Source organism: Puntigrus tetrazona, chromosome 2 (assembly GCF_018831695.1).
Source record: "Puntigrus tetrazona isolate hp1 chromosome 2, ASM1883169v1, whole genome shotgun sequence".
Classification (NCBI taxonomy): domain Eukaryota; kingdom Metazoa; phylum Chordata; class Actinopteri; order Cypriniformes; family Cyprinidae; genus Puntigrus; species Puntigrus tetrazona.
In genome coordinates, this window is record NC_056700.1 from 8,941,688 (window position 1) to 8,965,641 (window position 23,954).

The 23,954-nt window shown below is 36.7% G+C and overlaps 1 protein-coding gene across 2 annotated transcripts in view; it reads right to left on the reverse strand.

The window, feature by feature from the left end:
* Positions 1-2,720: 2,720 nt before the first annotated feature.
* The window catches only part of LOC122356610 (netrin-G1), a 56,854-nt gene continuing 35,620 nt past the window's right edge, over positions 2,721-23,954 (reverse strand). For both annotated transcript variants that reach the window (XM_043255533.1, XM_043255523.1), the window contains exons 4-7: positions 18,586-18,758; positions 11,253-11,279; positions 10,964-11,008; positions 2,721-4,397 (exon numbers count right to left, since the gene is read on the reverse strand). In XM_043255533.1, the coding sequence (XP_043111468.1) occupies positions 4,147-4,397; positions 10,964-11,008; positions 11,253-11,279; positions 18,586-18,758 (496 nt within the window). In that variant the 3' untranslated portion in view covers positions 2,721-4,146. The remainder of the gene's footprint in view (positions 4,398-10,963; positions 11,009-11,252; positions 11,280-18,585; positions 18,759-23,954) is intronic.

Sequence of the window (23,954 nt, forward strand, 5' to 3'; positions counted from 1 at the left end):
GCATCTACATGTCAACTAACTTTCATTAAAGTGTTAGTAGAGTATTAGTAGACTGGTAGGGTTAGGGTTAGAATAAGTTGACATGTTCTTGAAAAGTCAGTAGAATGTCTGCTGGTAGATCATCACAATAAACAGTTAGCAGATAATAATCAGACAGTCTGCTTATACTCCAATGAAAGTTAGTTGACATGTAGGTGAAAGGTTACTAACTGTGACCAGAGTGTTCATAAGGGACCATCAAAATAAAGAGTTGGCGCACTAGTGGTCTCAGACTTTTGGACCCCACTGTATATGTCTTAAGGGAAAAGGGCAAACCTGGTTCTGTAATGAACTGTGAGGTTTTTTTTACTCTTAAAAGTGTAAATGAGCAGCTGGTTTCACAAAGTGTCGCACCCTGCTTTAAACACGGCATTACAATCCTGTTCCTCAGAGACGGATGTGGCCATTATTCTGAGAAAAGCATCATTCTTGGTAAACGGGCCACATCCTGGAGAGAAAAAAAGTGTAATGTTTTATGGCAGTGTTATGATATCTACTCTGCTGAGTCTCCTGTACTTTGAAAAACATTGTGCTTCAATAACCATCCATCAAGTGCATGTCCATGAGCTATGCACATTCCTGATACACTATAACCTTTAAAAGTCTAAAAATGGTCCAGAAAGTTGGAGGAGAAGCAGGAAGGCGTAAAAAAGATGTTTTACGGCCTTGCTGAAATGTACCTCATGTTCTTTCTCATCTCAGGTGTGGGACATCTTGGCCTAGTAACATTGTCAGGGACAGTCTCGAGTGGGAAGCTCCTCATGGCGTTCTGCCGCTTTGAAAAATGGGACCTTGAGAATGAGCCATTAGTTTTGTAAGCCATTGATAATCTCACAGTGAAGTTATAAAGACCGTACCGAAAGAGATTTTACCGCCTCAGAGGCCTTTCTTGTAGTTTTGAAATAGCACTGTTCAACTATTCATCTAGAGTTTGCGTGTATATACTCATGTAGATGTTGTTTCCAACAGGTGACAAATAATAGCCTCAGGATTCATTCACAGCTTGAGGGAAAGTCAAAGAATTGTTTCACCTTTTTAGTATGCAGAGCCTTCAAAATACACAATCAGGGACGCATTGTGTAAAAATAGCTGCTAAAATGTATAACAATAGTCTCTAAGCTGTTTTCTAAAGAGCATCCAGTTATTATTGTAAAGTGTGAGGAATGAGGAACGCCACGTACCCTCACTGACCCCTGATGTCCGTCACAAATAGAGGTGGTAGTCTGCTGGGGGTGGTGGGGGGGTACTCTGTACTGAGTATTCAGACTCATTATAGACTCATTAGCATTCTGACAGCATTTGCATTCAAACCTAATGAGATGCGGTAAGGCTTGTTTTTTGGGGGGGGTGCAATGTTTATACTCATTTATCTGGCCAATCTTAAATTTCCATCTTGGAAGTGCAAAGCGTTTCTAATTATTTGACCGCATCTATTAAGCTGAATGAAATGAGTCGAACAAAAATGGTGAACCTGGACCTAAATCATCAATGGAATTTACAATGGAGTGAATGGACATGGCAGTTATTTCTCAAAATAAAATGACATCTTCACTTATACTTGTCTTTTGGGAGAAAAGTTATTAAGATCAAGGGCGATAGAGGATTTCATTTGATTGAAATGAAGAGGCCTAATCTCACTAATGTAATCTATCCAGCCTCAGACCCGCTTTCACCGTGTGTCACAGGCACAGAATGACTTCATTTCCATTCGAGTGCCCAGCATGGACTTGAAAATGATTGCCGTATCACGACTGCGTGTTATGCCTCGCAGTGAGTGACATTCTCCTATCCGTATTTCGTCAACATACTTCTCTTACTCATTCGTTTTGTGATTTACATTTGATTTCAGTCTCTGCTGGACAATTTTTATCGCCGTGTCCTCAGATCCAGCCCCGTTAGTACTATATTTATGAATAGATTTCCGTTGAAATTTGAGTTTTCAGAAATTATGCCTTGACTGTACCAGCTACAGAGTAATAGGGTCATTTACATTAACAGCTATTCATTTTGCACACGCTTTTACCCAAAGCGACTTACATTGCTAATGTTACCAGTTCGTACAATTGAACCCATGACCATTGGTTTTGCTAGTAGCATATTTTACAGTTTGAGCTACAGGAATGTCATCCAGTAATAGATAATTTGAGTACATTAAAATACCTGCCCAAACATGCCCAATCATGTACCCACAAAAAGAGAGAAATTAAAATAGATCTAAAGATACAGTATGTTATATTACATTATATTATATTAATGATTCAAAAGAGTTTTAAGAGGTTTTTCAAAGTCACCAGTACTGCATTTATTCGATCAAAAATACAGTGAGAATATTAATATATAAAAATTGTTTTATGATTTAAATTTATATATATATATATATATATATATATATATATATATATATATATATATATATATATATATATATATATATATATATATATATATATATATATATATATATATATTCAGTGTCACTGAATCATTCTAATATTCTGATCTGGAGCTTAATAAACATTTCTTATTATTATCAGTGTTGAAAATGGCAAATATTGTGCTTCAATATTTTTGTGTAAATTCTTTGAAAAATAGATGTAAAGTAAAACAAAAACAACAAAAATAGTATTAATTAAAAGAAAATCTTTGTTTCCAGACTTTTCAGCAGCAGTGTATATTATTATCAGGCTACTTACCAAGTACAAACATAGCAATAATATAGTTGCAGTGTTTTAGTTTGATAAGTTACCATCTAGTAAGCAGGGCAATGATACTGTCAAGTGATCATACTCTCTGATCATCCTGATTTATTTTGCATTTATGACTAGATGGATGAAGACCTTACCTTACAGGTATATCAGTTTTAACTGTATGTTATCTACTGCAATTAAAAGTCTGAACAGAACATCTGTCTATGAAGCCCATCATATTTAAATTCTCATTCCAAAACTTTGGCACAATGAAGCTGAACATATATTTAATCTACTATTTTGAGATCAAAGTGTGCATACTTTGTCAGATGAACGTTTCTAGCCTTTTTACACCATTCTTAACAATTCTAATGTTTGGGAAAACGCAAACCGTTAATTCAAACACCTGCAATTTGTACGGTTTCCAAGAGCCTTGAAAACGTCTCGGAGAACACAAATAACCTGTTATCTTTGAAGATTCGCTTCCACAAAATGGCAATTTCTTTTTTCATCTTTAATTCACAAACATAGTTGGCTTCAAGCAACAAAGGATTTCTCACCAAAGCCCTTTGGTGAAACCTTTCATACAGTTCAGTCGGTGAGAATGTAAACGCATGTTTTAAGCAAAAAGATTAGCAACCGAACAGAGATATTCAACTTCATCAGGGCAATAAAGGACCAATCCAAATTCTACAGGTTTGTCGCAGTGATGCATTTCTTCGTGTTCCAATTCTCACCGTCATGAAAACATCCCAGTACAAAATGTCAACAGTTGTCTCTCATGTTACTGTATATTTGATCTTACACCAGCTCTGAATGAATTATCTGGATCAATTCTTGTGTGACATACATCATTGGTCTTTTACATGACTTCACAGAGTTACAAGAAGAAGAGAGAGGGTCAGGAAAAGGTAAAGTGTGAGAAGTTTGACAACCAGTCGTGGCGGTGTGTGCGTAAATTCAGGTGGCAGTCTACAAGTACATCTTGATTCATCTTCACATTGATGATTTGTCTCCAAAAAAAAAATTGTATTGCAGTGTTTCTGCGCTCTGAGGCTTGAGATAAAGTTTTATCTGACGGATGGCTTCAGAGCATCGTAACAGTGTATTGATTTGATTTCTTCCTAACATTTTCAACAAAGACAAAGACGGTCATTAGTGTCAGCTTTTTTTTTACGTTATTCTTTTTTGTTGTTGTTGTAAATTCTCACGCAGTTTTTAGTTTCTCAGTTTATCCATAATCTCTGGCAAATTAATTGACATAGCACTGAGTAGAAAACTTTACGCTTTCCTAAAAAGATGTTTCGTTTTATCCCCCCCGCATCAAAGGAGCATTTCTTTTCAGTCGTCGCGTGTCCTCTAACAGGAAGTCATGATTGGAGCCCCCGTGGAGAATGTCTTTGGGGCGAAAGCATTCCCCTCAGAGTGATGCAAGGCCCCGGGTGGCCAGCAGGGAGGGGATGAGAGATAGAAGAGCCAGCGGGAGAGTCTGGGCCGTGGGCGGGGGGCGGAGAGACGGCTGGCTGGATTGCAGATCCTCGCAAGAGTCACCCTGGCATTGGGCCTTCTCACACAGTATGCCGCCGAAACCGGCCGGACACTGGCAGCGCTGGTGGTGGTGACACACACCACCGTTCTGACAGCGCAGGAGCACGTTGTCACACACTCGAGCTGTGGGGAGCAGAGAAAAAGAGAGGTGAACACGCATCGCTTCCTTCCCCCCGCCAGGAAACACTTTCCAGGAAAAAAAGTGCATCCATCAAGATGATCATCAGGTTGCTGTGTGTGTGATTGTTTATGATGGGCGCTGGCGAGAGGCTCAGCGGTGTCTTTTAAGGACACCACGGGGGATGTTAGTCCCACTGTAATATTGCAGAAGTGATATGATTAATCACAGGGCGAGAGGTGGGATTTGGGGCAGGAAATACATCTTCGTGTGACACATTTTTCAGTGTGTGACCAAAATCGAAAAACACCACTGCTGACTTTTGGCAATAAAGCTACCAGTGAAATGCTGCCAACGCAATCTCAGTTCCTAACTATTTTACATTTTGGCAAATTAGTGGCTAATGAATGAATTTTGTTTAAAAAAAAAATTTTTGGTCACACTTCATCTTAAGGTCAAATTCTCATTATCTACAAACCGTTAACTACGACTTTTGTCTCAGTAAATTCCTAATTTGCTGCTTATTAATAGTTAGTACAGGTAGTTTTATATGGTAGGATTAGGCATGTATAGTTAAAATGTAAAGATACCAATAAACAGCCAATATGTCAGTAATAGGCTTGTTAAAGGGATAGTTCAAGCAAAAGTAGCAAGGACAACGGTAAAATAATCCACGTGAGGGTTCAACCATAGTTTTAAGCTAAAAACCTTCTTTAACAATTTATCTCCTCCACATTACCCTGGCTGATATCCTAGCTACGTTTCTGGACCTTAATTGCGTAAGGACACTTGCTGCCTTGGATCAGAGAGCTCTCAGAATATATCAGAAAATATCTTAATTTGTGTTCCAAAGGTGAATGGAGGTTTGAAATGACATGAGAGTGAGTAATTAATGACAGAATTTTCATTTTTGGGTGAACTATCCCTTTAATAAGCAACTTGTTAAAAGTGAGATTGGTCCGTATACTAAATACTCTTTTTTTTTTTTTTTATCATTTAGTTTTCTATGAATTCAAATGAAATCACCTTGTAAAATTTTAGATTGTTCGTGCAACCTGGGGTTGACGCTGCATGTAACTCCAGGTTGTTTAATGCTTTTCAGCATGTGAAGGTTACAGCAAACTCAATCAACACCGATTGTTAAATGAACCGTTCAACAATGCTTTGACACTTATGATGTTGGATCCATAATCTAATCATTGTGAACTGAAAAGTAAACACCACATAATTAAGATTCAAAGCTTTTCCACCCTTTCGAATTCCAAGTTCAAATTCAAGACAAACAAGGAAATTGTGTGCAATGGAATGTACGTCATGGTGCCAATCCAGTTCAAATTGCTCTAATCTCCCTTCCCTTGACCTGTAAACAAGCTCTTTAGTAGAAAAAGATGATTGCTATTGCATTGTACTGGCTTCCATTATTGAGGAAAATATTTGCTTTGGGAGAAGAGACAGGACTATTTGCTCAGAAACTGGGTGTAATTACATGCTGCTTTCTTCATTCAGATGGATTTCATCTTGGTCCTCTGAGAAGCAGGGACAGAACAAAAATAAAGAAAACCAGCAATGAGCAATAGTCCTACTAAACCCCATTTAAACCAGCCAGCTAGGTTGTAGCTGGTTTAAATTTATCTCCCAGCTTGGCCAAACTAGGTGTGCTTCTTATACACAAGATGTAACTCACTGCTTAGCTAACATTATTAACACTGAATTATTGTAGAAGTTAACTAGGTAGTCATGACTTTTCATCTAAACCGTGTTAACTCTGCACGTTGCTTGAGACGTTGCTTCAGTAATCAAGAACTGACGTTAATGATCAAGCAGGCAGTAGAGTAATAACTGAAAAATTAATAGGTTCAAGATTGAACTCATGTCAGATTATTGCTGTAAATAATCAAGATGGCATCTGAGGAATCCTTTACTTCTTGTTCTCCACCGTTTTGCTCTATTTACAGACGTTTTTAATCCAGTTGCGAGTTCTACTCTTGAGCTTCCTGCAGTATTAAACCACTTACATTCACTCTTCATTTTCTTGACAAACTAATAAACTATGGAGCTTTGTACATATAAAATGAAAAATATAGATTGTAATACATGCTAGCTTGCTTATTTTGTCCGCAAACATGATCTATTTAGGCCAACATGTTGAACTAACGACAACCCAGCTGAAAAAAAAACACCATATTCTGGTTAGGTATGTTTTGAAGCTGGGATGCTGGTTTTTAGCTGGTTTATGTTGGTCCCTTGGCGGTCGATGCTGGTCGTTTGCTAGCACATAAACCAGCAAAGGACCAGCGTAAACCAGCATCCCAGATTCAAAACATACCTAAACCAGCATATGCTGTTTTTTTCAGTATGGGAACCATGCCTCTTACCACAATTTCAAAATGTCACAGAATTTTAGAGGCTGTTGATGCATGTTTATTGTTTTTTTTAATAAACACTAAATTGTTAAATGGCAAACAACCAAGCGTTTGACCACTGTAGTCAGACAACGTTAGTCTTATCAGGAAACACATCCCAGTCAGGGAGACTAATAAAGACTGAACCAGCTTAGGCCAGTTTTAAATGTATTTGTGAGTAGAGACTGCACGTGTAATGTAATTACAGGTAAAAGGTGCTATTAGGTCCAACAAGTGTGTACAGTATAGCATGGCACGAAAATACTGCTACATACACTTATTATAGGACACAAATATTATAGATTTAATTTTTATAACGATCAGTTCTGTGAGGAACACAGTGACATGGTGAAGAGGTTTGCTGCAACAAAATTGTTGCTATATTGTCCTTTTTGTTGTTATACGCATTCACAGTAATTTGCGTCATTTTATTATTATTTTTTACTGTTTTTATATATTCAAGTTTAAGATAGACAGCACTATTACTGAAACTCTGCCATTATTCAAACAGAAATGCATCACTTCAAAAGAGACACTTTTAAGCATTTTTAAGTGCTGTGGGCAGTTTTAACACTGAAATATCACTTTTTCATCATATCTCTCCACGAAAAGCCCATCTGGCATGGTTTAACTGGTGCTCAGAAAAGCTCAGTGTCCGTTTTGAGCGACAACTCTGGAAAGATTTTGCTGGGATTTAAACTTTAAATCTCCAGGCTTGGAGTTTACTTTGTTCACTGTGTATGGGATTATCCAAATGCTGACAGGCCTCCAGAGGACCCTACAGAGCTATTGTCTTTCCACGAGCATCTGTACCCAAGATTAGATTCGAGCGAAGGGTGCGGTTCAAGTGTACCCAGAAGACAGACACGCTGCTGCTGCTCCTTTGACTGCATCTTTCTTCAAATATGTACATGCGCACCGAGGGAGCATTGAATACACAGACGCTCACGTCTGTCCCGGTCTTCATTTTCATCGTCAAAGACGTGCAAGGTCATCCGTCACATGTGGCGTACAGTGGCTTGGACTGCATTTGCACTTGTGTTACGCTTTACCTTCTGACCCAAGAAAAAAATCAGGTGTGAACCCTGGCCGAGGTCTGTCTCTCCCTGGGAGACGTATGTGCCGTATCGCGCCTTCGCCGAGTATGGTGACTTTTTCACACGCTACCAGAACAGAACAGGCAGCTCCTGATAGTGACGCATACATGCGACAGATCTATTCGTTTCCTGACAGGTCAGAGAAAAGTGCTCCTTTTTGAGATGGGTGGTGTACTATTGAGACTAATGAGACTAAAGGTGTTCTTCATTTCAATATATTTCAGAATATCGGTGAGACATTAATATGTAACTATGCAGGCAGTAATTCAGGGCTATAGTAGCATGTCAGCTACTACTGTCCTATTAACTAATATACACAGGATTAACTAATTATGGCAACGACTGAGCTAGTTCTTAATTGGGTAATCAGTAAAATGAGATTAGACTAACATTAAGTCTTAGATATGAACAATTTTCTGTTTTACATGGTCATAGAATACACCGTTAATTACTCCAGTGTTACATAGAAGCATTATTTTAAAGTAAAAATAAATAAATAAAAATACAGTAACACTTTATTTTAGGGTCTCTTAACTATTTTTAGTTGTAATTGATCTTATTAATGCCTTATTCTACATGACCTTATTCTACATCCCTAATCCTAACCGATTAGGGATGTAACTTAACATTATTACTAACTATTAATAAGCAACAACTTAGGAATTTACTAAGGGAGAAGTCATAGTTAATAGTGAATAAGTGTTGCATATTTTATAGTATATGGTCCAGTTCACTTAAAGTCAGTGGCAGGGTAATTAGCGGTGCGTTTTATTACCATGTACACATTTTTTGTCACATATCAGATATGTCAGTGTTGGGGTTAGTAATTAAATGAGTGCCGTGGGTAATCACATGCTGATATGCAGCCGATTTTTCTTGGGTCGTGTCTAAAAAAAAATCCTCTTTTGTGCAGAACTACTTCCTTCCGCCGCAGAGCCCAAGCCTCCATTACTAATTTGAAAATGTCAATTCAATTCCGTCACAAGTGCAAAGGCAGAGCTCTCATATACAGCAGTGAAGTCACACAAAATATAACATGATGAGATTTTGCCCTCTGCCAAAACTATTTGCTATGGAACAGTTAATGAATTAATGAGACCAAAGACTGCCCAGTAGATTTACCAAGAACAAATTATATCTCGTGTATAATCACTACAGAGACATCAGAGCCAGCAGTAAATGTAAGAGGTAAGGCTGTTCTCTGTGAGTTTATGAGCACTGAACGGTCACTAATGCCTTGGAGCAAATACATTATTATTTTTGTATAAAAAAAGCTATTAATATTATTATTATATTTTTCTAGTTAGGGATCTTTTTTTAATACACACTGTTATGGGAATATAGTTCACTTCTAGAACAAAAATGTACAGATAATTCACTCACCCTATGCTCCTATTGTCTATTATGTTCATGACTTTGTTTCTTCTGAAGTAAAGAAATTATGATTTTTGAGCCAAACGATTTAGGATTCTCTCTATATAATGGACTTCTATGGTGCCTCCGTGTCTGAACTTCCAAAATGCAGTTTAATTGCGGTTTCAAAAAGCAGAGGAAGAAGGGCCTTATCTGGTGAAAATATATATAGAATTTATATCAAACGCTCCTCTCATTTTAACTTCGAACGAGTCCCATCTCATCATCTCACTGTTTTTTCCGGGGGGTGTTAACCAGAAGGGCGTAAGTGACACTTCTGCAGCGATGCAGGCCGATTTTGAATTTGGAAGAGATAACAAGATGGAAGTTTTTAGACCTACCCTAACTGTCATGTTAAAAAAACAAGTTCACACAGAGCTGGACAAGAAGTCCATTATATGGAGAGAAATCCTGAGATGTTTTCCTCAAAAAACATAATTTCTTTATGTCTGAAGCAAGAAACGCTTGAACATCTTGGATGACAAGTTATATGTAATTTTTTGTTTAAACTCCTTTACATGTAATCTAATCTAGACATAAATGTCCACTTTACATACTGTACATTATTATTATTATATTTTATTGTTTTATTTTCGATGTATTTAGACAAAATAGTACTGTATAAATCCAACTATTTGAATAAGGCACATTTATACAGTTAGTTCTTGAAGATCAGTTAAGCTACCAGAATATTGTGCCTTCTGCTCATCATCTATTTTACTGTAAATTCTCATATGTCATGCACTCTTTATTGATTATCAAGACTACTCTCTAAGTCATTAACGAATTTCAGTATCCAGCGCACATTTTCTACCCTGTCCGTTTCTTTTTTTATGGTCTAAATGATTATTTCTCCACTGCATTCATCTGCTCGAGATATTATTCTCAATCAAGCCTCTAAAATCTGTGTACACAAACCTACAGCCATCTCATCTTTTTCCCCCTTTCACTCTGTTCCTTGAAGAGGCCAGGCAGAAGAAAACAGATACTTGAGAGTAATTACATTTGAGAGGTTATTAGAAGAGTCTGATATCCAGGAGGTCATCATTAAACACTGCTATCCGAGGGCTGCTTACTAAAACAAGGTTTGGATCCAGAAGATGTAAGGTGTTGGACAACCACACAGACGCTCGCAATCTCACAATCCTCCGTTCGGTTCTGTTTCTGGTCCTGACAGAAAAGAGACCACTTTCCGTCACTCACAATCAGGAGGAGAGCTGAAGTTTTTCAGTCCTCTTTTCTTAAAAACTCTGAATTGATTTGAGTTCGCCGTAAAGCTTTGAGGCCGTCTAGATATACGTCAGTGACAAAATGCATTTTAGCAGCATTAAAAGCTATTAAATCATAGCTCTTAGCCACGATGGGGTTTTGAATATGACGATGTTAACATCTTTTTTTCATGTTATTGTTTTCTAATTGTAAGCATACCGTTGTCATCAACAACCTTACAACAAACTAACCGCAGGCAATGAGTCACTCAAAACTGTTTCTTGGACAGTCTTTTGAGATTTCAGGCTGTACTGAAATCGTAGAGGAGATCAAAGCAGACACAAACAAAGGAGCTTTGTTAGTATGAGGGTTTGGATCCTCAAGCTGGGGGAAAAAATAATAAATCTGTGGTTTTATAAGCATTAATGAGAGGATTTCTGACAGTCTTACCTTGATTTCGGTTTGCTGTTCCAAGAGAAGAAGCATTCGGTCGAACTTGAGGAAATGAAAATGGTAAATTAAAATATGTTTTTGTGAAAAAACTAAATATTTCTTGGCTTCTGTTCGGCATCATCAAGTAATCTAGTGTCAATCTACTGGGTTTCGGTTACTTTTATCACCAGACCTTGAATTAGCGTGTTTGAATATTTGAAGGCATTCTGTTTTGCATATTAAATTATTCTTATCTATATAAACACAATACAAATTATGTTCATTATGCCATGAGTGAAAAACTCACCGGAGGTCCCAAGATTGTTCGGGATACCTGGGGAGGAGAAAAAAAAGAATGAAACTAACATGAATTAAACTACATTCACAGAAGCTTTTTAAGAAGTCAGATAAATATGTGATAACCTTGTTTCACAGCTTCGTGTTTTCAGTGAGGACATCAGATACGGAGGAAAAAAAAAAACATAATCAAACCAGCTCACAATATGATTCTGGCCACTCTCTGATTGTAATGAGCAGTTCTGTACGCCACAGTATCATCACTAGGAATTACAAAACTGGATTGAAAAATGTTTCAAAAAGCACACTTGCATTGGCAGAAATCAAAAATCAGGGTTTTTTTCTTGACCTTTTGTGCCGGTAGTCCATATTGGTACATATGTATATGCGTCTGTCTGTCTGTACGTATGTATGTATGAATTTATACCAAAAAGTTATATTTTTCCAGTGCTTGTTTTATTTCTAATAGTTTTTTATTATATTATATTGCATAAAAAAAAAACATTTTTAAAGTTCATGGGCACTGAACAGTTACTAATGCCTTGGAGCTAAATAAAATAAAATAAAATAAATAATAAAATGTTAATAGTAAAAATTAATAAACATATTGCAAATGAACTCTTCATTTCTAATCATAAAAAATATTTTACTTAAAAAATAAACAGGGCTGGAATTCAAATATTGTAGTATGTTATGGTACAATTGCAAAACATTTAGCATAAACCATATTGAAGGAGTTTCCAGGTGTGTTAGATACTGTGTGTTATAGATTGACTGCTTTTCTTCTACTACATCGACATTTAGAATAAATGCAAATATTAATTTTGTGATTTCATGCATAGGCACAGTTTGCATTTACAAAATGAACTGTGTAGCTCTTTCTTTTAACTGCTAGAGTACATGCGGCCTGCCAAGAGTGTTTTATGATATTTATTATTCATTAATCAGGGGTGCTGTTAGTTAGCACACATTTCAGCAAATGATTTCACTTTTCTATCCATCACATTCTTTTTTTCTATTATTATTTTCAATCATCAACTATTATGACAGGCCTGACATTTCGAACCAGTGCACCTATTACATCACTCTCCAGTCAGTCTATAGGACGCTGTTCAAAGAATAACAGCACTGAATATCTCAGCATGCAAATGTTTCAGAATATAGACCACTGAGGTGCTTTAGACTTCATACGATCTTTTGTATTATAGTTTCCATTTTATTCAGTACAATGCTTAACCTAGCAACAGCGACTATCGGATATTTTATCGCCACGTTATATTATATAGCCCCAAAAGAGTTTAGAAGTGGTTGAATTCTCGCGTTCAACTCTCACGGCACATCACAGGCCTCATTACGGCATTAGCGACTCAAAGCTAATTGGGAATTCTGCTCACCTGAGCTATGAATGACAAGTCTGGAAAACAGGCAGAAGTGGACAGCTGGTAGATGAGCTCAGTGCGCATTGATTAAACCAAAACACATCTTATTTATCGCAAAAGTACCGAACACACATAATTCTTCGCTTCTCAAGCACCTGTTCTTCCCACATGGGACACAACAAGAGCACAGAATTGAAAATCCTCCTCTGCAGACGTAAGATCAAGATCTTAAGGTTCTGCCTGGTTGAGACCGCCACACACGCATCGTACGCATTTCATGCATTTCCGCTGTTTATATGAAGAACACATCTGTATGCAATGATAATGTGACATTTGCGCATAAGCGAATGCGTTCAATTCCTCAAAACTACTGTAGTACAATGAGCGCACATTTATAGGCATGAATTTCATTAAATGAAATTGGCTTCCTTTCAGTTCATAAGATGAAATTGGTATTAAATTTGTCACATCCCTCTGGATGCTGAATTGGAATTGGAATGGCATGAAGAGAAATTTACAGAACTTCAATACAGAGAAACTTTGTCAAACAACAGGGGAATTGCCCATTGTGCTGCTCGTGACTAATGAAAGCACAGAGAACTTGGGTTTCTTGAAACTATTCAGTTCTGTCATTGCTTGTGATGATGTGGAATCCGCAACCGCTCATTATAATCAGAATGTTATAGAGACTGTCCAGAACCGCATTTGATTGTTTTTTTTGTCCCTGCATATCTTATGTCCTTATTGAAAGCTGGAAGATAAATAAAGCATACCATTCATCATATGTAGATATATTATAAACAACCAAACAGAAATAATATATACAGTATATATATATATATATATATATATATATATATATATATATATATATATATATATATATATATATTTAGTCATTTTTAGTCCTGTTTTAACTTACCTAACAAATAACCCGACCCTAACAAACCATACATTAATGGAAAGCTTATTTATTCAGATTTCAGATCATGTATAAATTCCAATAAAAAAAGGACCATTATGGTTTTATGGTCACAAATATGTATACACAAATAAGAATATATATTTAATCTCTGCATATTATTCAATTTCTATTATATATTAAATAGTGGTGTCAAATGATTAATCATGATAAATCGAATTTGAATTTTTGTTTGTTTGTATAATATATGAATGGTATGAATATTTATTATGTATATATAAACTGAATTTTTAGAAAAATATATTATGTTCAAATACATTGGATATATACATTATATGTATATACATATACAAATATATATATATATATATATATATATATATATATATATATATATATATATATATATGTTTTTATGTAAACAAAAACTTATTTTTGGAAGCGATTAATCATTTGACAGCACTAATATTTACATATTTAGTAAAATTACCCATAAATGGGATCATGCACATAACATATGCATGTTATTTTAATGAAAAATACCAACATTAATGGTAATTGTTATTAATGTTGAATGTATATGTATATGAAATCAAAATTTTATATATTTTGGTACCACACATTGCTGTTTTAGTGGTTAACAATAATTTGCAAAATTGAGTGATTTTAATGGTAAAGAAATGTGAAAATGCTACAGTAAAAAGTCTATTATTATATTAAGCCTATTTGTGTAAATGACACTAAGCACTTTATATATGTGTTCAAAACAAAATTTTGTTTTAATTTTGATGATTAGGGCTTACAGCTCATAAAAGTAAAAAATATTACAATATTTCCTAAAATCGATTCCTTTTTACAAAGCAGAAAAGTTCAAGTTCTTCAAAGTATGTTAATTTCCTCTAGCACAAACTCCAGCATCAGTGAGGAATGGCATGGAGGCTCAGTCTGCTGAGATGCTATTAAGTCTTCAGCTCGTCTGTGTTGTTAGATCCACTGATTCTCATCTTTCTCTTGAAAATATATTATAGATTCCACACGGGGTTCACGTCAGGCCTGTTGGCTGACCAATCAAGCACAGTATTATAGTGGTCAGCAGAGCACTTGGAAGCGGTTTAGATACTGTGGGCAGGAAAAGAAAATCAGCATCATTTTAGCAGATGGAAGCTTAAAGTGCTCCAAAATCACCTGACAGAAGGCTGCATAGACTTTTGACTTGATGAAACACAATGGACAAACAACAGCAGATGTCACAGCACCCCAAACCATCACCGACTTCAGAAACTTCACACTGGACTTCAAGCAGTCCTTCCTCAGTACCTTGATTTCCAAATGAAAGGCCCTTGGAGCGCCATTTTTCTCCTTAGCCAAGTTAAGATGCTTCTGGTGTTGTTTCTGTTTCAGAATTGTCGTAGTAGCCCTTTTCCTGAAGATGTCTGACTTGGAGACTCTTTATGGACTGACTCCAGATTCATTCCACTCCTTGTAAAGCTCTTCGAACTGTTTGATTCGTCTTTGCTTGGTAGTATTCTCAAGCTTCTTGAACACCTTTTCCTACCCAGTATCTTCCGTTCAGTAAACTTTGTATTTAATATGCTTTGATACGGCACTCTGTAAACAGCCAATCCTTTCAGTAATAGCATTAACCTTGTGACTTCTTTGTGGAGGGTGTGAATGATTGTCTTCTGGGCCATTGCCAAGTCAGCAGTCTTCACCATCAAAGATCTAGGATTTCTAGGGATGGTCATTTAATGGAAGTGAAATATAAATATTTTAATATTTTGAGATACTGGATTTTGACTTTTATGAGCCGTAATCTCTAATAATCTCTAATCTTTTAAACGTTTTACTTTACATGTAACAAATCTAAAATATATATGAAAGTTTCACTTTTTAAAATAAGTTATAAAACAACTGTACACCTGTGTACCTGTATCAGGTAATGAAATTACAGCATGTAACTGTAAATTTAACTTAAATCCCTATTTAAAACCCAAACTATTATTTGCCTTCCTGTAAATCTGAAAATGCTCCTCCCCTCTAAAATGACGGCCCTTCTCTGATGACATCAGTTTGACGGCTTGGACATGAGCATGACATCTTTAACCACACCCCTCCAACTCTCAGTGTTCATTTCTGAATAAAACACCTACTTTACTACATCCAATCAGTTCACAGAACAAAAAACAAGCCACGTCCTCTGTTTTATTCATTCGTTATTCTGTTGCCCTCAGAAGTACAACATCTGAAACGTGTGGTTCACGCAGACTTTAATGGAAAAAAAAACAAAAATACACTAAGAAATGTCTATGGATATATATAGTCCCCTTCACAGAAATGAAATGCAATGTTAAATATCCATTTTACACAATTTCAGTCCTCAACCATGATGATTAGCATTTTGTTGCTGCTGCTAAAAAAATCAACAGCAACCCAAACCCAGTCAAACCAAAAACTTGTCCTTTTGCAGCCTTATTGCCAATATGGTGATGGTGTGAAGGCACAGGAGGACACATTCACCCTGACTCTAAACACATCCCAACAGACAAAGACATGGATTTCATTTCCTGAATTATTAGACGCGAGGTCATATGCAGCCATATATCTGCATGAACAGGGCCCTGCATACCATGAATCTTAACATGGGGATAAATTGCCCTTGTGATCATGCTAGAAAACTTGATGACAGATGAAAGCTATTACAGCTTAATTAAATTCTGCGCTTTCAGCAAATTTATCTTTATGTGAGAGCCATATGTTTCATAACCTCACATGTAATACGAGTAGCGTAGGAGAAGTGGCATGTCGCTGCGATCGTGCTCATTTGTGAGAAGGGCAACAATGCAACAGTCGAGGACTATTGATTTCACCAAAGCTGCAGGGGCAATAATCTTATTTTGATTTCATATGCAAGGCGGTTGCATTGTGGATTTCTTGCCAAAACAGGTGCTAATATTGCTTTTGATATAGGTGGTCCTTGGTTTCCTCTGTTGGGCACAGATGTGTCCTGGTATTGGGTTTTTAATAACTGGCTGTCAGTCTGAGCTTTGCCCCTGCATTATGAGGGCCTTTATAACGGGGGGAAAAGGCTAGAGCGATATTAAAGGCTTTCAAAAGCATGTATACTCGTACACGACCACCTACACACTCACACAAAAGCACTTTGGGTGCGCTGAACCTAATATTGCCATAAAAGATCACGCATGCATCACTGCAGTGTTGAGAATGCAGAAAAAAAACATTCAGGAACTCAAATGTCGACGCAGCATCCGGTAAAACGTCCTTTGCTTGGGACTGCAGAAGCATGTGGCTTGTGCTTAATGGCAGTGACTAAGTTTTGAGTGGACCTGCACTGAGGGGGCCAGAGGGTTCTCCTCCCACCATCTGGACAGTGCCGAGACTCTTGCTGTCCCTGAGCTACAGTTACTGACTTCATTAGATTTATTAGGGCAATGAGCCCCCTGCCTTGGGTTGAGGATTTGACAGATGTGCCACTACTCACTGCCAAGATGAAGCTAAAGAAGAGGATGACTTCTGGCTCTCACAGGTTGGGAGAAGCAAAAACAAGCTAATAACAGAAGAGTTTATTTCAGGGGTGTCTGAGGAGGCAAGAGCGTAGGTGAGAAAATAATTGACAGACATGCAAAAAAAAAAAAAAAAATAAATATATATATATATATATATATATATATATATATATATATATATATATATATATATAGTTTAAGTGGTCATTAAAGCTGCATTTACAGTATTTGACAAAAAATAAATAAAACAGTATATTGTAAACTATTACTGCGATATTCATAGACAAATTACAGGGGGTTAAAATGACTTCAGAAAGTGTAATGTTATTTTTACAGAGAGATCAATAGGTCTGTTATTAAAATACATTCACCATTCACATTCACATTTGTTGCATAATGTGTCATTAAGGAAGTGGTGAGCGTCTTTCTTGTACTTTGGTTATTATCGGTGAGAATAGGAAATTTAGAGCGCCCTAAACGCTGAAGAACTTGGTTTTCTTTTCTGCATTTTTCCATTGTTAGACTGGTTAGGGAGCTTGGGGAGCTATTTAGTTTTATTTTGTTCTTTCATTTGGGCACCACTCAAGTTCCCTATGTTAGTGGTATTTTTCAGTAACTCAATTTCTATTCAATTTATTATTTTCATTCCAGCAATTGTAAAAAGGTCATCCCATTTACATTTTCTAGTGTTTTCAGCTTTGTGTAATAAACTATTCACAAACATATTTACCTCCTAATTTCAAGTTATTATAGTTAAGCAAAACCTAAACCCACATCTTACCAAAACAAAGCTATTAAAGCAACATTTCTTGAACTAATATTAGTTTTTATACTAAAAAAATAACACTATTTATGGTCTTTTAGTCTCTTAGCCATTTATTAGTAGTACATCCCCCACCTAACTTAACAACTACCTTACTAATTATTAATAAGCAGCAAATTAGGAGGTTAATATTGATAACAGTGCATAAGTGTTGCCTATTCTTAAGTGTTACTTAAAAAAAAGAACAAAGGTTACACTTTATTTTTACGGTTAGACCTATAGTCATTTATTAGTGCAAATTAATCACATTTTAATGCCTTAAACTACACGACCTTATGCTACATCCCTAATCCTACCCAATACTTAAACTAAACTACCTTACTAACTATTAAAAAGCAGCAAATTAACAATTTACTGAGGGAAAAGTAGTAGTTAATAGTTAATAAGTGTTACCTTATCTAATCGAAAATATTCACAAAACATATAATAATATATAAGCGATACTAAAATAACACTGATTTTAGAAGCCTGCCATTTTCCACTAGTTATACATATTTTGGAGTTGTAGTAAAACCGGAGTTTCTGTAATGCGTGCTGCCTACAGGCTTATTGTTGGCCGTTTTTTTTTTGGTTTTGTTGCTCTCAAAGTAAAATGTCATTTGGAACACGACTGAAAAGGTCACGTTTCGGTGCTTGATGGAGCACTATGCTTTCCCATGAGTCATGTCGAGAAGGAGATGGCAGGATGTACTCACAGATATTGGCAGTACCCTTGGGGATGGGCAGGTAGGAGCCCATGCTCCAGGCTCGGCCCTGGTAGTGTCTCTTGCAGCGTGCGCAATCCGGGCCTGTGGTGTTGTGCTCGCACTCGCACCCCAGCTTCCCTTTGTCAAAAACACAGCTGTTGGCATGCAGATTGCACTTGCACCTAGCAGGACGAAGAACAAAACATCATAACAAACGGGAAATGTCAGCCCAGGCTACCGTTGCTATGTTGGTGGCACGAACAAAGGACCAGCCGCAATGTTTGACGTCTTATCCAAAACGTAATATTAATTTCTTTTGCGATGCGTTCTTTGTGGCATATCCATTACATACTCCAACCTTTAACGTTGGCTTCCCATGATGCTGCGGAAGAGAGCTTCATTATGCCATTAAAAACAGAGCTCATTTGAGTGTGCCCCTGCGGAGATACTGAATAGAAGCGTGGGTCACATCTGTGACACAAAAGCAGAATGAAAGCCTCTCAGTGGTTGGGCTTTAACATTGAAAAAAGGGAAAGAATAAAAGAAGTGGAAAGTCGATCGACACTAACAGCACCTCTTCAAAGTTCCTCTGATGTCTGCTGGGAAAGAGATTTTGACAGAGTCACTGTTGTTTCAGAGTGTTTAGAGAGCATTAAACGTAAGAGGAAATCACGATTCGTGAAGCCTATGTCAAAACAAGGATGCTTTCCATGAATTTTACTTTAAAGGAAGACGCATGCAGCGACTTTTCAAAGCTGTAACTAAAGCAAAACAAAGACTACTGTAATACATTTTGCACGAAAATACTGTTCCAGCTTTTTTGCATTTCACGTTTAATTCCTTGTTTGGGAAATTCACTAGCAATCTCGGAAATTTGTTTCTTTTTTTAATGCATGTGTAGTTATTCATCCTAATTTCCTAGTTAAAGCGGCGCGAGCTTCAGAGACACTCGGGCGATTGCGGATGATTATCTTAGCTGCCACTCGAGATGAGTGGTCTCACTTTCCATATCTACTCTAAATATAATTTGCAGTCATTGATTTTGCCAGGAGACAAAAGGTTACAACCGTGTTGTGTACTTCTGACCTCCGCCTCCCTGTGAGATGGGCAGCGGTTAATGAGATCATTGAGCATTCAGGATATGCTACACCTCTCTGGAGGGTTTGTGTTCGGTATGATATCAAGGCAGTATTTGTTTTTCTGCAATGCGTTCGAGTGAGGACTTTTGCTCTTTGGAGAACCACGGCGGTGAGGATACGCAGCCGCCTCCCGCTGTGAACCCGAGACAGACGTGTTACAGAAATACATCCATTCCAATTGACTTTCTACTTTTCGTGACATTGCGCATAAATGATTAATAACTGCGGGAAAACAGTGGAACAAAACCTCTAATTTCAGCTTTCATGATGGTCTATTTAACATCAAATGGAGCTACAGTAAGTGCTTTGACTTTGATGGACCCATTCAATATTGTCGTTTAGTTATTCTGTATTATTATGCAGTGTATGGTTTGGCATTAGTACGAATAGGCTACTTTCCAATTTAAGCATTACGGAGGTGCACGTATCCGTCGCCTCTCTGGAGTATCATAGAGGCTAGTCAATTAAATCTCCTCCATATCTCTAATCTGTGGATGTATCTAACCGTCCTTCATCCAGATAGTAAAATTCCCTAAAGTGGTGTGCTTTGAGATCTGACCCTCGGGTTAATTAAAAACCAGCCGAAACTGGATCATCAAGCCGATGTCACGAAGTTCAGTGTATCCGCGGCGCAGCGGCGAGGGACGTGATGCTTTTGCCGTTGGCATTGTCATATTGAAATTGGAGGGACCGTTGAATATCATTCGGTGGGTGCCGCTGGGAGAACGCCTGGCACGGCAAGCGTTTGTGCTGGCAGAAAGATGAAAATCCATTTAATAATTCTTTATTGGCCTTTTTTCTCCTCGCTCTCCCACAGTGGGCTTTGGCCATTATCTAAGAGTGGCACCACTCAGTGACTCATTTAACTCCACTCTCCTCCCTCCTGTTATGAATCGAGGACGTAAGTGTTTTGCTTTGCGCGCTCGCTCTCCAAAGATATGGCTCAGGGCGTTATACTGAGCCCCATTGTCTGAGAGGTGTAGTTCATAACACATATTCATGAATTTTGGCCACAAAGGGGCTTCTTTTCAGTATTCGAATGAGTCTGAGAAATGGTTTTGAATAAGAATAATATACCCTGCTTTTTAACGTTTTAACAGAAGACGTGTATGAATTACGTTATGAAATCTTATGATGCAACGCAGACTAAACGTTAGCCCTCACACAGAAGCGTCTATGCTCCCATTCCCCATTACTACGAAAGATAGCAACATCTGAAATATATTGTCTGTCTTCAGAGGAAGTAGAAAGCAGACTTTCATGTCAGTTCCTCTTGCTGCGTTTCATCCTGACCTTGGTTTTTCCTGGAATGTGTTTTCCTTCAGAAAACACAGCCTCTCCCATTTTCCATTTTCTCTATGGTAAATTACATGCCAACATAAAAATACATGCTATATTAAAATTACATATTTAAATTATTGTAAAACTCTATCATAGTCCCAATCAAGATATAAGCTCGGCTTGATCGAATAGTTTAATGTTTAATGTTTGCGCTTTGCTTTTTGCTTTTCTATGTCTCATAGCAAATGATTCCAGCGTTGGAAAACAAATAACAAAAACTATTGTGTGGCAATTACTCCATTATTGTTATTGTGCTTGAATACCATAAGTTTATTTCTGAAAAGGATGCACGTTATCTTGTAGTTGTATTACTCAGCGGCTTCTGCATACGAGACTAAATGAAATAATTATTTTCAAGCTGATGTGCATCACAGGCTCATCACATTCCTGCTGTTTGCTATCAGTTGTCAACCTTATTTTATATTGTTTGCAAATGCCCAAGGCTTTGAGGGCTGTAATGTGAAGTTTTATCAGGCAAAGCTAATTGTTCAAAGATGAGATACCATTAAGGTGGAATGTTTTCTACCTCGTTAAAAAGTTTGGCCCAAAGTCTATTTTTAAAGACTAAATATAGTAATGAAAGGTGTTTTGCTTTACATGAAGTCATTGGAAGATCACATGACCCATTCCTAAAAAAAAGACTTTGTCAAAATGCATAGATGGCTTTAAATTGCAGCCAGTGCTCAAAGTTGCTTTTTACCTGCAGACGTTTGCAATTTAACAATTTAATCAATTCACCTTCTGGCAAAAGTATTTGTTTATTAATTATTTTCTTAATTAAATTTGTTCATTGATGCCAAGGAAATGGTACTTCTTCACCAATTCGTGAAACTGTATTGCGTTTTGCACTTAGTTATTCCTATATATATTTTTCAAAAATTAATTATATTAAATATTCTGAATTCAGTATTAACTAACGTAAACAAACAATGAACAATGCATTTATTACACTATTTATTAATGTTTGTTAATGTTAGTTACTGAAAATACACTTGTTCATTGTTTATTCATGCTAGCTCACAGTGCATTAATTAACGTTAACAAACACAACTTGCGATTTAACAATGCATTAGTAAATGTTGAAACTAACATCAACTGAGATTAATAAATGCTTTAGAAGTATTATTCAATTTTAATTCATGTTTACTAATGTTGTTAACCGATACTAGCTGAACCTTATTGTTGGTGATAATGAACCTTAAAGTGTGGCTGATATATATATATATATATATATATATATATATATATATATATATATATATATATATATATATATATATATATATATATATATATATTTATTTTATTTTTTTTATTTTTTTATTTATTATTTTTTTTATTTACATTTTTTTACAGTATATGTCATCACCGCATATATTTGCATTGAATACCTGCTGCAAGTAAAACTTAAATACAGTATGTATAAGAGATCTTAGAAGAATTTTGAACATGTCCAGTAAGTAAACTTTACTGGTATCTGTGAAAGTCCTAGTTTTACTCATGCTGTTTGACCCCTGGAAACTTTCTTCACCTTCTGGCCTTGAGGATTAGAGAGTCTTAGATGTCTTTGTAGTGCGAAGCAGACTTGGACTCCAAATGTAAACTCTAGTGGAGGCACAGAGACATCTGACAGCCATCTCATCAAAAAGGAAGGCGAGAGAACGCCGTAGCTGTCCGTCTTCCTGAACTTCACAGATGTAGCTGAAGGTTCGCTCGCTTTTGTATGTCAACCAACTTTAGTTACTGGAGAACCTGCCTGGCTCTCGACATCTGCCCTAACAACTTTTGTTGAGCGACAACTGTGATGTGACCCGTATCAAGAGGGGAAGTAAACACAACACAAGTGAAGACGGGAGAAGAGGAAATGTAAATGTGAGGAAGGTAAAGGGAACAGTTTTAAAAGTTGGGAGTCTCGATAACAAAAATGTCACCCCCACTATCAATGGTAATGTAGTATGGAGAAATCCAATTAGAGTTAATAATGTTGACCTGAAGCTGGTCAACATTTTTATTTTTTGCTTCTGTGCAAAATAACACACATGCATCAAAATTTTAACTATTTGCTAGTAGTTAGTATGTAAAAAAAAAGAAAAAAAAAAGAAAGAAAGCCTTGGTGCAAGATGGCTTTTCAAGTTTCTTTTCTTTTTTAATAATGAATAAAAAGAAAACAAGAAGGCAGAATAGAAAAGGATTCGGGAATACTAATGTTAGAGGGTCATTTTTTTTAGAGTGTCATGTTAGAGTTTTATTAAAACTGTATTATATTGAGTGAAACTGAGTATCATCAACGTAGGCTCATCGGAAATATATGCTTTACTTTACTTATATGCTATACTTTTGAGCTTCGCCGTCACATGTAGAGCTTCGCATGTGTGAGGTTTCTAGTTCAGTAGGTTTGCTCGGTTGCTCACGTGTCACGGCGTTGCACCTGTGTGAAACGGTTCAACAAAAACTGCTCAAATCAGCGTAAGGAAGTTCAAATGGCATGGTTGAATCAGCGATTTTTACATTTGCATTTCTTAACACTATTGGGTGGGTTTGGGTTTGGTGTAGGAAATATTTCCAATACAATAGAGCATTAATCTTTAGCGACACTCACTGGATATTTGAATTCTTATTGAGCAGTATTATAAAAACACCGCAATACCTACCTGTACCAACCTAATAAAAATGTGCCACGGTTAGATATTAAACGTGTGTTTTAGCGCCTCTCTCTGGACATTCCACTTTGAAACTTGCAGTCAGGTACATAACTCCGGGGTTGCAGGAATGTATGTAGAAGGACACATTTCCAATAAGCCTGGGTTGCTTTATAGTGTTGTTTCAATGACATAGTAAATAAAAATATGGGCTGTTAAATATGCATATATTTATTTTGCTTTTTATATTTTAAAAAAG